General features: G+C 36.4%; 1 protein-coding gene across 5 annotated transcripts; it reads right to left on the reverse strand.

Annotated features, from left to right (window-relative positions):
• Positions 1–2,119: 2,119 nt before the first annotated feature.
• Positions 2,120–10,644, reverse strand: LOC135588517 (uncharacterized protein At4g06598-like). Of its 5 annotated transcripts, none has more exons than XR_010476310.1 (5): positions 9,177–10,441; positions 4,185–4,264; positions 3,962–4,084; positions 2,513–3,158; positions 2,120–2,360 (listed from the first exon to the last, which is right to left on the reverse strand). XR_010476310.1 is itself a non-coding variant. In XM_065080681.1 (5 exons), exons 2-5 carry the CDS (start codon positions 9,863–9,865, stop codon positions 2,950–2,952), a joined length of 1,101 nt encoding a protein of 366 aa, XP_064936753.1. In that variant the 5' UTR covers positions 9,866–9,868; positions 10,458–10,644; the 3' UTR covers positions 2,458–2,949. The 5 variants fall into 5 exon arrangements, 4 of the variants coding, with proteins under 4 accessions (XP_064936753.1, XP_064936752.1, XP_064936751.1 ...); XM_065080681.1 differs by lacking the exon at positions 2,120–2,360 and adding an exon at positions 10,458–10,644 and having other exon boundaries at positions 2,458–3,158; positions 9,177–9,868; XM_065080680.1 differs by lacking the exon at positions 2,120–2,360 and adding an exon at positions 10,458–10,644 and having other exon boundaries at positions 2,458–3,158; positions 9,177–9,885.
• Positions 10,645–13,593: the final 2,949 nt, after the last annotated feature.

A 13,593-nucleotide genomic window follows, 5' to 3' on the forward strand; every position in this document is an offset into this window, starting at 1 on the left:
CCTCTTTCTTCGATCTCGGATCACTTTATAAAGCGGTCGCTACGAAATACTTATTTCCTTCACTCGTTTGCATACCCTTCAGTCTATCACGGGAAGCTGGACCCCACATGGGAGCATCAGACAGATGCGTCGGTACCTCGGGTGGAAAATAGTTTCGGTCCGTTACTTGATCTCAGCGGCTTTTTCTTAACGGCGCCGTTAGGCAACGGCTGGCTTTCAAGGCTCAACCGACGCCCGTTCTCGGGCGCATGGACGAAAAAGCCCTCGGCAGCACACCTACCACCCCAATTCTTTGGTGAGCAATTAAGAATATGGATTAATATTTAATTACCATAAATGCATTGCTGTGTATTACTGACACCAATCATCCAATGGTAAATAATAATTTGGTACTGTTTTCTGAGAATACAATAAAAAGACTCTTAAATGTGCGTGACGGGAGCAAACGGCGGTTTGCAGGGGCAGGAAGGTAAAATCGCTACTTCCGTCCGGTTCGTTTGCCCGGGGTTCGGACGGTTGACGTGGCATCCGAAGGAGACGATACGAGTTAATGCACGCCGGTTGGCAGATGGCGGACGCCTCGCTCAAATTACCAAAACACTCCTCCGCAAAAGACATAAGGTGGGCTGAGACCTGAGGGTCAGTTTGGTCAAAAACAATAACCCATAAATGGCAGAAATTGACTTAAATTAACTTAATGCTTACTTAACATAATACATATTAATGAAATTACAGAAAATCACTGTAAATATGTGATAAGAAATATAAATTTATTATAATTGACTCTGATTTCTACTATAAATCATGATAATTTCTATTGAGAAGTGAGAGCATATTAAGAGATTCTATCATCTAAATTCCAAATAGTGTAAAAGTCATGCAAGTGACACTAAAAAATAATAATTAAAAATATACCATATTCTTCTGTAAATATGATTGATGTGTCTAATTACATTTAATATTTACCAAGATGGAATTCTTCCTTGGTTTATCAAATGTATTAAAGTATCTGAGTATGATGATTCCACTTGGATTCTTTGAATGCCTTCCTCTGTGGAATGATTAAGGCCTTACATGTAAGCATGCATCCAGATATAAAACATATATGATCATGATTTCTAATGATAACAAACCTATTTAACTTGTGAATGATTCATCTCATTCAGCATATAGAGTAGTTCATGCTAAATTATTGAGAGTAGATGAGGAGGATTAGCTTAAGTTCAGGAGATGTTTAACATTCTTCAAATAAGATTACTGTTTTAATTAGGTTATGATCAGAAGACCTTTGTGTTCTAAGCTCATTTTGTTTGCTGTAATGAAGGGTTTTTTCTTTTAATTTTAACACTGGAAGTGTTTGATTCTATTAATATCAATTTTGATCGTATGAATCTCGACAGTCGATAGTTATAAATCTCGAGTTGGATCGATTGATCGATCGATCGAATTAAAAAAAAAATCATGAATTAAATTCTTCGGCTAGTTCGGTTCACTAAATATGCCCTTAATTTTTATTTATTATAAAAATATTAAAATTTTCAAATATATTTATTTAAAGATGAAAGAGATGAAAATATTATTTTATTTGTTATTTTTTTATCCCTTTAAAATCTCCTCTCTTATCAATCACTGTTTTTATTTTATTTTTATACAATATTTTGTTTATAATAGTACCAAAATATTTTATATTTTTGTACAATGATTTGCTAAACAGATAAGTTAGATTATGGCCCACCGACAAAATAAATGTGAGAGAAATATGATATGGAATCCTGTCTCCCATGGATGACTTTGATGGGGATGTGCTGCTGATGTCAATTAATATGAGAGCTCTGAAGAAAAAGTTGTGGTTCTAAAACACCCACTTTTTCTACAAGATTGCAAGATTCCAAATGGATAAAAAGATGTTGGGTCATCCTAAAATGCTTCCTTATTAAGTGCTTTGCCATTGCAATTGACATCCAAAACTGTAACTTGTGGATGTTTGAGTGATTACATGTTTGTGGTTTATGAATACTGAGCATTGCACCTGTTGTCTGCATAACTCTTTAATTCTAAGGAAGACACAATTTTTCTCTTTTTTTTGGTTTTATGCAAAGGATAAGTTGGGAACATGAGATTTGATCACAAGGTTTGAGTATAAACCTCAAGTGCATTAGTTTGGATTTACACAGATGAGAGTATTATGAATACATCCCACAAAAATCATAACATTATTGATAGCTGCAATTTGAGCTTAGTGAACAACCACAGGGCATATTTTACCATACACATTTCTAGCTACTACTGCAGCTAATTATCTAGCAAGGGATCTGCCTGAGTTCATTCCATCAAAGCAAAGAACATACCACCAGTTGTGCCTGTGGAAAGTTTCAGGTTTAAGTTGATTGAAGTAAGCAAACTAATCAAGGTTATGGTTGGCATCAAAATATGATCAGATACATAATATTCAAGGTGTTGGCAACAAATCTTGAAATCTCCATTAGTGACAGTACTAAACTCAAAGACTTACACAGAGGTTGAATTGATGATCAGTTCTTCGGTGTCAAACAGATGCACAAACATGAACAAGATTGGTAGCAGATGTCTTGATGACAATGCAGATACAAGGATGCGAAAGGGAAGGATCGGTGCCTTGGAATGAAGATGACAATGACACAAAAGGGATGAAACAAAGTGGTAGTCATGAGAATACAGAAATGTAGGAACCAACATGACAGTTCAAGAGCTACTATCACCACCGACTGGTCGTATGAGCTGAAGATGACCGCCAGGTGCACATATCAAAACGAGGAAAAGGAAGCAGATATCAGACAGTTATTGTTCCGGAGTTATTTGCCTTGTCTGTGAGGTCCAAGTCTCTGGCCTACTTCCCCAATCGACAAATGTAGGTGGATGAAGAAGTCAAATACGATGTCTGGAACTCACAGCAGGTCAGAAGAGTTAAATCTAAAAGCGTAGAGGACCAGTGACAGATTCACACACAGAAGTTTTGTCCTTGGGCTTCAAAGATAGATTGGCAAATTGTAAATCTAGGTCTCTGCTGCTACGACGAGCATGGATAGGGTGAGGCTGTTCTTGGAATCGCTGCTGCTGCTGTTGTTGCTGATACAGTGTTCGAAGACGAGCTATTTCTCGTTCTAGCGTCTCCTGTTGAACTGCATCAACCCAAAATAAACATGGAATTTTACCAAATTTCTTCAAGCAAATATGGATCACATAAACCAGCTGTAAGGGAATTCAAAAAACAATCTGCGTGAGACACCCTAACTAAAAAGCTAAATGGTCAAACAACAGCATTATTTATAAATGGTTTGTGCTGCAGTCACAACAAGAAAGTGAAGCAAGTTACAAAATTCACTAGAATTAATGCCTCCTACAACCAGAAGCATATTCATCAACAAAACAAATGTAAATTTGAATTTCTATCAAATATTTTAAAGGGCAACCTAATGCAAGAGGTTCCCACCATAGCAGATTCTATGGGGTTGATTGTACATTATCTTTATCACTACAAATAAAGAGGTTATTTTCATGACTCAGATCTTGCTCATCTAGTTTGTGAGAGAGCAACCTTACAAAACTTAATAGTGCCATCTAATCTTTTATAAGTATAAATTGAGGTTGTTTGTCACTACATAGCAACGATTTTAAATGCACAAAGCATGTCAACAAGTGTCAGAAGCCAATTTCCAAGATATGTGCAGGAGAATGTGCTTTTTAACTTTGTTTATGCTGCAAATCTTCATTTCTTGAACCTTGTTAAAGTAGCTTATATGCAGGAACCAAACTCCACTTTCTGCATAACAATTTCATATTTGAAGAGGAGAGCAGTTGTTATTATCTAACCTGGTTGCTTTTCAAGCCTAGGTCAACAAGATCTGGTTTAGTGCCTTACAAACCCCTTATGAACATATTGTGTCAACAAAAGTATGAAACTTTCACAGAGGTACAAGCTTACGGCGTTTTATAAGTTTCTCCTGAGCCAGACTGTCCAGTCGTTGCTTCAAGGCTTTATTCTCCAAATTTAGAATAAGATTTTGCTGATCCAGAAATTCCAGCTCAGCAAAAACTTCTAGTCCCTCTGCCTGTTGAATTTTGAGAGCAAAAAAACAACAAAGATATCCTTTAATTTCTTTTCACTTAAAGCTTCTAAGAATTATTTAAGCTCGATCTTTCTATACTTGCCTGTAAGGCCTGGACGTGTTTCTCGAGCTCAGCAATATATTGCAGTTTCCGGACACGGGAGCGCTGAGCATATTGCCTGTGATACAATAAATTGTTTAAGAAAGAGCTTACAAGATATACACAACTAACATGATCTTCTTATCAGCCAGAAATGTGCTAGTGCAAATTACATAAAAGGACAGAAAGTTGCATCCCCGAGTGATTAAGTACCACATGAACTCATGATAAACAAATCTAGTTTCTCTAATTAGTTATAAATTGCTAGTTTGAATGTTTGATCCCTTTATCCCTTTTTTTGATCTGTGTGTATATATGATGCATGAAAAAACGTATGCCTTTCATCTTCATAGGCCAGATGTCAATTGGGCATGCATAACCATGGAGCATTGCAGGCCTAGGTCGACAATCTTATTTCAGGAAGAATATGACATTGGCACAGGCAACCAAAGTACACCTTTAATTAGTTTCACAGGCTTGAGGATACCACAAGATTCAGTATTTACCAGCATTATTGTGAATAATGAAGATGGCTGTCCTCTAAAAGAAAAGGAAACAGAAAGATCAGCTCATATGAAAGGTGAAAAGTTGTGCTGTTTATGTCCACCCAAGTATATGTCTGGAGGGCAAATTCCAATAATGCCTCTAACGTTTAAAAAATCCAGTGTAGATGGAAGAAGTCATATGGATCACTTCCATGTTACATGCTAATGCAAAATATATTGTACTGATAAGCCAATTAGTCCAGACTATCTGTCATGTTGTAATGCATCTAACAATGCATTCTAATGCGGATGTATACATGGGCCCTACAAATGAGCAACAGAGTTTACTCCACTCCCTCCAACATACTATTCATAATTATCCCCACTACTGCTACCAGACTGGCAAGTGCTCCTTTTATTCCACTTGTCTTGCTCATAATCGCCATTGTTACGGTAGACAAACTAACAAGGATGCCCCTTCAGAACCACACGACCATGTTCCCTACCCCTAAGAAAGCTCATCTGTTACAAAACTGCAACATAAAAGGGGGCCTTTGACTGTAGGTAAAACAAATCCCACTTTCATTCCACATTCATCACTCTTTAAGTTCTTAAACTTTACCAATTCGCCATCCCAAACTTTGATAAAACCTTAGAAGACCTCCCCAAACACATCCATAGTGGTTCTTCTCACTGTCATGGAGGTCTGAACCTCAAAGATGGCCACCTCAGACCCTCTAATGCACATAAGCAAGAAAAGCCCAAATCGGCTACTTATTCGACTCAATAGGACAAACCAAAAACAAAATGTCACATTTAAATAAACCTAGATATAGTAGATTATTCCTCATAGTAACATTATCGAGCAAGTCATTCTCATTTATATCGACTGAATGACACACACCAATTAAGAAGTTTCCCCACATAACTAAAAATATACATGCATATGCATAAATCTAAACATGGTGATTATACATAAGCACACATTTTCTGGTAAGCAAAAAGCACATATATTTAAACTCATGATTGTGTGGATGCATAGAGCTCTATACAAAACATATATACCACTGACAGTTTCATAGCTTGCGATACTGGTATATCAAGATCAGTTAAGGACGAAACCATTGACATTGACTAGGGATGAAGCCATCGAGATTGCTAGGATCAGAATCAGCTGATCAGCCAAGAAGACAATTTTAAAATATATGCAAATCATAATAAAGCTATAAAACACTAACAATATATAATATATTCAAGAAAACAAGCATATTTTGTAATTACAATATTCTTTTAACTATTGTTTTTATAACATGTCTCCTTTTTCAGAAATGCAAATTGAAATATAAAAGATAAGATTATACAAATTAGAAATGAAAAAACAATATAGAATAATTCATTACAAATAACTATTTTATGTTTATTGTAAAATCAACAAGGGTCATGTGTAATTATATTATCATACAATATTCATATGGTACATAGAAGGCAACAAGTAAGCCCCATTGTGGCTCCAGTCACACTATATTATTACTCCTTTAGTTTATGAAAATCATTCCTTGCTTCCATTACATTCTTACTCTCGCACTTGAAACTTGAAATGTATACACATACGCATTATAATGATCAAATACATGGTTGTACCACTCAAAGCAGAGTACACTAGAAGAACCTTTAACTATAAAGATGGAAGATCTTCACCAATCATGAAGGCTGATAGCTAGCAGAATGATTCTGACTCACTACAATTAATAATTTCTTAAGTTGGTTACCAGATTTCTTTAAACTCCCATCCAAGCCCATCGAAAATAAATAACATAATCAACATCATCAATGGAAGATCTAGAGAAATTAAACTGATCAGCAATAGCCTTGACGAGGCCTACATACTCGGCCAAGGTTTCGTTGCCATGATAGGTGAGAGTCAGCTTCTCCTAGTGAGTCATCACTCAGGATGGCAAATAGTTTTCAGGAGAACGATAAACTCCTCCATACCTCTAACAAGGATTCGGTAGAGGTAATTAGTATCATATTTGATTCTGAAACAGATGCAATGATAGCATGCAACCAAAGTTGTTCCTTTCATACACAATGTTCAGTTGGCAGTGGTAACCTCAATGGAAGCTGATTTTACAGGGCATTGCATGTAACATTTACATCGACCTTCGGGTTACGACTTAAAGGAAGTAAAATGAATTGTGCTTGCCATGGTGGAAAAAAGGTGGAGTTGAGTTTCATAGGAAGTTGAGCGGCTATATCAATACAGACAAGGTAAATCAGGGAGGAAATGGCTGAGCTGAGAGGAACTTTCAAAAGGTTCACCTGCCTTAAGTATTAGGATAATGAATATAGCGGGGCAACCATTTTGAACTCATGCGAGTGTAGATGCTCTAATAACATGAAGGTCCTTCTAGTACTCTGGTTTTGAATTACACCAGCATGTATTGTATTACAATGATACAGGTATGACAGGAATCTTACAACCAAATCAATAAATGGATTTCCTAAACTAGCGTTTGTAGAAAAGAAATCCACTGACCAACTTAAGAAATTCATAATGTATTGCTTCAAAATTATACTGTAAATTGGAAAAAGTGAAGATTTAGCCGATAGTTGGTGAAAACCTTTCATCTTTAACCTAGTCGGATAAATGAGTTTGTGGGTTAAAGAAACGAATTGCCACCCTTACTGGAGGACAGAGGTTAGATATTTACAGCTTGAGTTACGCTCACATGTTGAAGTATTTCAGAACTATTAATATATATGCTCCCTTTAAGCCACATACAAATATCTGAACTGGAGTTAAATGACAATCACTGCATTGTTAACAAACAGAGCTTGATGCTACATTTGTTTTATACAAAATCTTTCAATAGAAAAGGAAAATTCACCAATCGAATCGATTCACGTAAATGAAAATGAAATTCCAATAGCAAGTAGTACACATTCATTAATGTAATCATTCAATAGATTCTGTTGCATTCAAGAACAGGTCACCAGGAAGGTAGCATGTTGATGATATAGTCCCATGTGACAATTGGCTAATCATCTTGTGTACCTGGACTAGCACGAATGTGGGTTACACTTATCTAGATCATCGTATGAAGGCATGTGTAGTCATATTGATCCCTGTTTATCACTATATCTTTTCATGAATGAAAATGTTAAATATATCCAATGGTGCAATATACTTATACATTGCTTCATAATGACAAGCATTTTGCTTGTATTATCATTCAATACGGCAAGTATAAAGATGGTTGAAATGCTAAATTAAAACAACCAAAACAGACATGCATTAGCCATGTCAAAATGATGACATGAATTTCTGTTGAGTTGTCGCCTCAACTATTGCCTAGACACCTAGTTGTCGGATGGTATTCAAGCTTTGGAATAGTCTTGCCTAAGCTATTTGACCTTAGCTTAAAACTCAACAAAATAGGAAATCTGAACTGGAAAGAGTCAAAACAACAAGTTTACTGTATACACAATCTCTTGAATCTCAAATTAAAGAAGAATATAACAATTAAAATTTAATTATAATTCCCATGGAGAATCACTACAGTTTAATTAAGTCAATGGGCTATAAGTTCTGTATATATATTAATCACTAAAATGAAAGAATAGAATTTAGAGCAGGATGACTCTTATAAATATCAAGGAGACCTAATTCGTTTTGTTTAGGCAATTGCCAAATATTATAAGACCCATAAGAAAACTTGTGAAGTGGTTAGATTCCCAGCTGCAATATATATTAAGAAAGTTGTAGTGAAGAGGGGCATGCCACAGTGAAAAGAAAGGTGAGTCAATAGATCAGCACTTGCAACATTTGTGATGTCATGGAACTCTATCCTGAAGCAATTCCAAAAAAGGAAATCTTTTATTTGAAGATAGTAATATTGCAAAGAGCTAAATTTGATAATTCCAAAAGGGCCCTGTAACCATTATAGCTATCAAAATCCTAAGCGGTGCATAACTCAAAACAAAGATAGATTTGATATCCAGTTTAAGCATATGCAGCGCTGAACAGGAAATTCTACAGTGTTAGTAGCTATCTGTACATGCTTGTGCCATTGATATGTATCACTTGTGGCACCACACAATCATGCTGCAATTAATCATCATCTGTATATGCTTATGCTATTGAGATGGTAATTTAGTAAGAAAAATTGAGAATGATATTGGACAAAAAAATATCAGCCCTATGTCATCAATCCATATAGTAAATTAGTGAGTCAAATTGATAATAATAAACTGCCGGTTTGCCTGAGATTTTTTATCCCTAGAAAAAAACTGCAAAAGGCTGCAAATAAGTAGTCCGTGGTGAGGCTTAGGAAGTACAGCAAACTATATCATGCCTCAACAATCAACCAGAATGACGAACATATGTTTTTACCAAGGGGTTGATGCCTATACTGGTCATTGATCCTAATGATAGAGAAAATTTCTCAAGACAGCACAGAGAATTAATCACACACAAAGATATTAAGAAATTAGATTAAAACTTACTGTTTAACTCGCTTTGAATCCATCTCTGTCTGCTTAGAATGAGAGTCTTCCTTAATTTCAAAGGGACCCTTTTTATCCTGGGCACCATCTAGGTGCTCATTCTTTTCAACAACATCTGGGTTTAATCCATCAGATTCTGTCTGAACACAGGTTGGCTGGGGATGAATCGTCTTGTTGTTTGCCAAGAGAGTGCTGCCAGGGTAGGTGACAACATCGGCGGCCAATTCCCATACTTTGAGTTGAGGCCTTCCAGATGAATTTGCCTCTGGATAATAAGAAAAATGTCCTACATCTTTATGGTGATTGAGTTCCTGCGACATCCAAGGAGATAGTGCTGGAAAGCTCTGTTGCTCCTGACCTACACTACCAACGTTGGACAAACTGACTCCATCCAAGTATGCAAAAGAGTCGCTTGTTGAACGACGATGAGCTCCTCTCCTCACCGGCGTCTCTGGTTCATTAAGTAAGTCATCGAGCCACAGAGGTTGCTCCTCGATGAGAAAGCTCTCAGAGGAAGTACGCTGGTGTCTCTGACCATCTTTTGGTCTTGGGATGCCTCTGGGTCCTATAGATCCATAGTCACCGTAGGATGGGGATACGGTTGGAAGAGGGCATCTTGGAGGAAGAAACGACTGTTTCCCACCGGGCGCTGAGCTCCTCATGTTAGCAGCAGCTCTCATATTCGCCATCAACTTATTACAGACCCAAACTGGTGAGATTGAACAAAGCATAACAAAGTGCAACAGAAATAAAGAATTAAAAGCCAAGTGCTGAGAGATCAAACTGCTGCACGAATGAGAATGAACGTAAAATATCGACAAAAAAATAAAATTGCTTTCGATTTTCACAAGAAGAGAGTGTCGTCATATGCATCTCAACGCCACATTTAGATCCCAGAAGAAAGGTCCACGAGAAAGTAAATGCCGATCCAAAAACTCGGTCATTCCATACAACGAAACGCCCAAAAGATCGCGTTTTGAGATTGGTCCCTATAGAGATCAAGAAAAACCGAGTACTTTAAGACGAAATAGCATATGATTCTCTACATCTCGAAATCATGCAAGTAAAAAAAAGCGTGGAAACCGAAAACTCAAGCTTAAAAACGTCCAATAAAACGAAAAATCGAGCAAATAACACCCGAGTCAAATAAAAATCTAATTTTTATTGACATTTATTCCCAAGATCCGAAGGACCGCAAGAAAACAAAAGGGAAATCTCAGAACCAGAACCACCCGAATCAAATCGGTCAGAGCCGAAAGAAAGGGACGGGAATGATCGTACCAAATCAACACGAATCCTCGGCTCCTCCCCGATTCGGCTCACCGGGATCAAACCCTAAAAGATGGACCTTTTAGGATTTGAAACAGAGATAAAGGAGAGAGCTCAGAGAAGGAGGGACAGAGAGAGAGAGAGAGAGAGAGAGAGAAAGGCGAGCTTAGAGAAAAAGGGGAAGCGAAGAAGCCGAGACAAAGACACGAGAAGTTCAACGAATCGCCTACAATATCGCGCCTTCTGGTATCGCGGAGGACGAGGTGTCCTCACCGCTGTGAGGTTACCGCAGCCACACTGCGGTGGCGAGCGCCGTCGGATTCGGGGATCGGACGGTCGAGGGACCGGGGGGGGTAAGCGGAAACGGCCGGGGTCCGTCGAAGGTCAGGTGCGACGCACGTGCGGGGAAGGCCAGTGGCGAATGATGCGTTGCATGTGAGGAACCACAACAGCACCAGCGTTGACAGCTGTGGAGCGCGTACGGCCGCGTTGGGTTGGCTCAATAATAGGGATGAGAGGTGCCAACGTAGGCACAGCCCATTGCGATTGGGGAATGGCACGCGCGCCCCCACATGCATTCACCAAGCCATGTCATGTGACATGGCAGCGAGTCTTCTTTGCACTCACTAGTCGTTCTTTGGTTTCAGGGTTTAAAAGCATAATAATAATAATAATAATAATAATAATAATAATAATAATAATAATAATAAATTTCTAATATCTTAATTATTCAGAATTAATTATATGGATCTTTTGTTGTTATCGTTGAGCTTCCTAAAATATTATATTCTTTATTAAATTATTAATATTTAAAGTTATAATTTTTAATAAAATATTATGATGTCTTCCTTTTTATCTCTTTGTTGAACCTAAACTACATTGAGCTATCTCGAGAAACATAATAGAATAATAGAATAAACACATTCCAAGAGCCATGACAAAGAAGATACTGCTTGGTGTAACTACGAGTCTTCTTTGACTTACTAGGTTGGTACAAGCACCAGTGGGGTAGAATCATATATTTCATTTTTATGGTTTATAATAATAATAATATTTTGATTATTTAGAGTCGTTAATCTTTTATCACTGTTAAGTTGATAGTCTACTACCCAATCATGAGACATGATATACATTTTTTTTATTTATTTATATTATTTAATATTTTATTATTTTATATTAAATATGTTATGATATTTATAGATTTGTATAATAGGAATTGGAACGTGATGATTTGATCATCACGATAATGAGATCGATTCATCTTTAAATAGATATCTTAAATGATTCCGGTCATAGGTTGCTCGAGAGTGACATTGAGATAACTGGACAGACTGATGTACTGTATTCCCGTACATATGACGGATGTGACTGGTCTCATAGTTGTTTATGTGGGACGCTAGAAATACAATATAAGTGCTTATTGGAGAATGAGTTCACTGATCGATCCGCTCACAAAATGTTAGATGGTTGATGATACCTAATTGTCATACAATGATTCCTCAGTCATAGTGGAGTATACGATCATTAGACTTGAGACACTAAATATGTCTTGTATACGTACTCTACTATTTGATATCAGACTTATAAGTATAAATGTTTCAGATCTAACACAATCGACCATCGAGAGTGGTAGCCAGTATTACGAGGGCTATTGAGTATCGATAGAGGATCATCCGCTCTTGATGTCATGAGAGGAATATTTCATGTGTTTTTGTTCAGACAAATCATTGACTAAGGTCATTTAGATTGAGAGAGAAATAGTTTTTCGGAAAAATCTGATTAAAACGGAACCTATATGGGCTTGACATACCATACCCCGTATATGATCTTTGAGGTATTAGATAGATAAGGAATATAGATATATGGTAATTGAGAATAGATTGGTACAATAGATTGGATTCCCCTATATTGTCTACGGACTGCGATGTAATGACCTAATACGTCTATAGTTAATGAGTCGAGTGAATTATTATTGAGATAATAATTTACTGAGTCAAAAGGAGTTCTGTCAAGTATGACTTACGGCCAGCTCGATATTGGATCTAAAGGATCATACATATATGGTAGGTGTTATGACGAATAGAGATTCATATATAAGAAATCTATCAAAGCTCATATCTTATTAGATATCCAATAAGTCTTTGAATTATTAGATCATATTGATAAGATCCGATCAATGAAAGACTATTATATATAAATTCATTAATTTAAAAGATTTTGGTAGTTAGATGGAGATCCAATACTGTAGGATCCATTAGGATTAAGTTGATAGAAAACCTCTATAAATAAGAAGGAATCGAATGCTCATAGGCTAGAGGTCTCTTGATTGCCACATCCTATTCTCCTCTCCCCTTTTTCTCCTTATATAGTAGGCTTGGAGATTCGAGGAGCATTGTCGCAACTTTATTGTGTGAATTATCATTAAAGATAAGAACGTTTGATCTCTTTTACTATAACGTTTGATCTCTTTTACTATCTCTTACAAATTTATAGGGATTTAGGGATATACGAAACACAATCTTTCATATACGTAATTTTCAATTTTATGAATTCTGTACACCAATATTTGCACATTGAGAAACATAATTTATAAAAATTTAAGATTTTTTATTTTTTATTTTTTCGATGCCATCCCTGGATATCTTTATATTTTCTTATTAAATTTAGGAGTATTATAGATTTTTATTATAGTTTTCACTAAATTCTTATTAGGTCTTCTCTTATTACTCGTCAAGCCACTAATAGTATCGATTAGATTTAGGATTTAAAAATATGAAATCATAATCGAACCCAAATTCCTTAAATTGACATAAGAATTCCTTAAATTTATACATGCTTAAACTACTGACCCAATATACTTAAAACTTAAAAACAATAGTAATAAACTCAATTTTCAAGTCATATAAATCGATTCAATTCTTCTCTTACAATTTATAATTATCACATTGCAACTCAACACCACCACATATCAATCTAAACCTAACCCTAGTTAAACAATGTTGGTCATTGTCCTACCTAAAATCATTCCCAAAAGTGATAAGGGGTTGCAACCCACATCGAAATAAACTATCGTGTTAGTTTGGTCAACTTCTCCTATTGGATGTACTTATCATGTCTCTCATGACGAGCATATGATAACTGTACAACT

The sequence above is a fragment of the Musa acuminata genome, chromosome BXJ1-8 (genome assembly GCF_036884655.1).
Source record: "Musa acuminata AAA Group cultivar baxijiao chromosome BXJ1-8, Cavendish_Baxijiao_AAA, whole genome shotgun sequence".
NCBI lineage: Eukaryota > Viridiplantae > Streptophyta > Magnoliopsida > Zingiberales > Musaceae > Musa > Musa acuminata.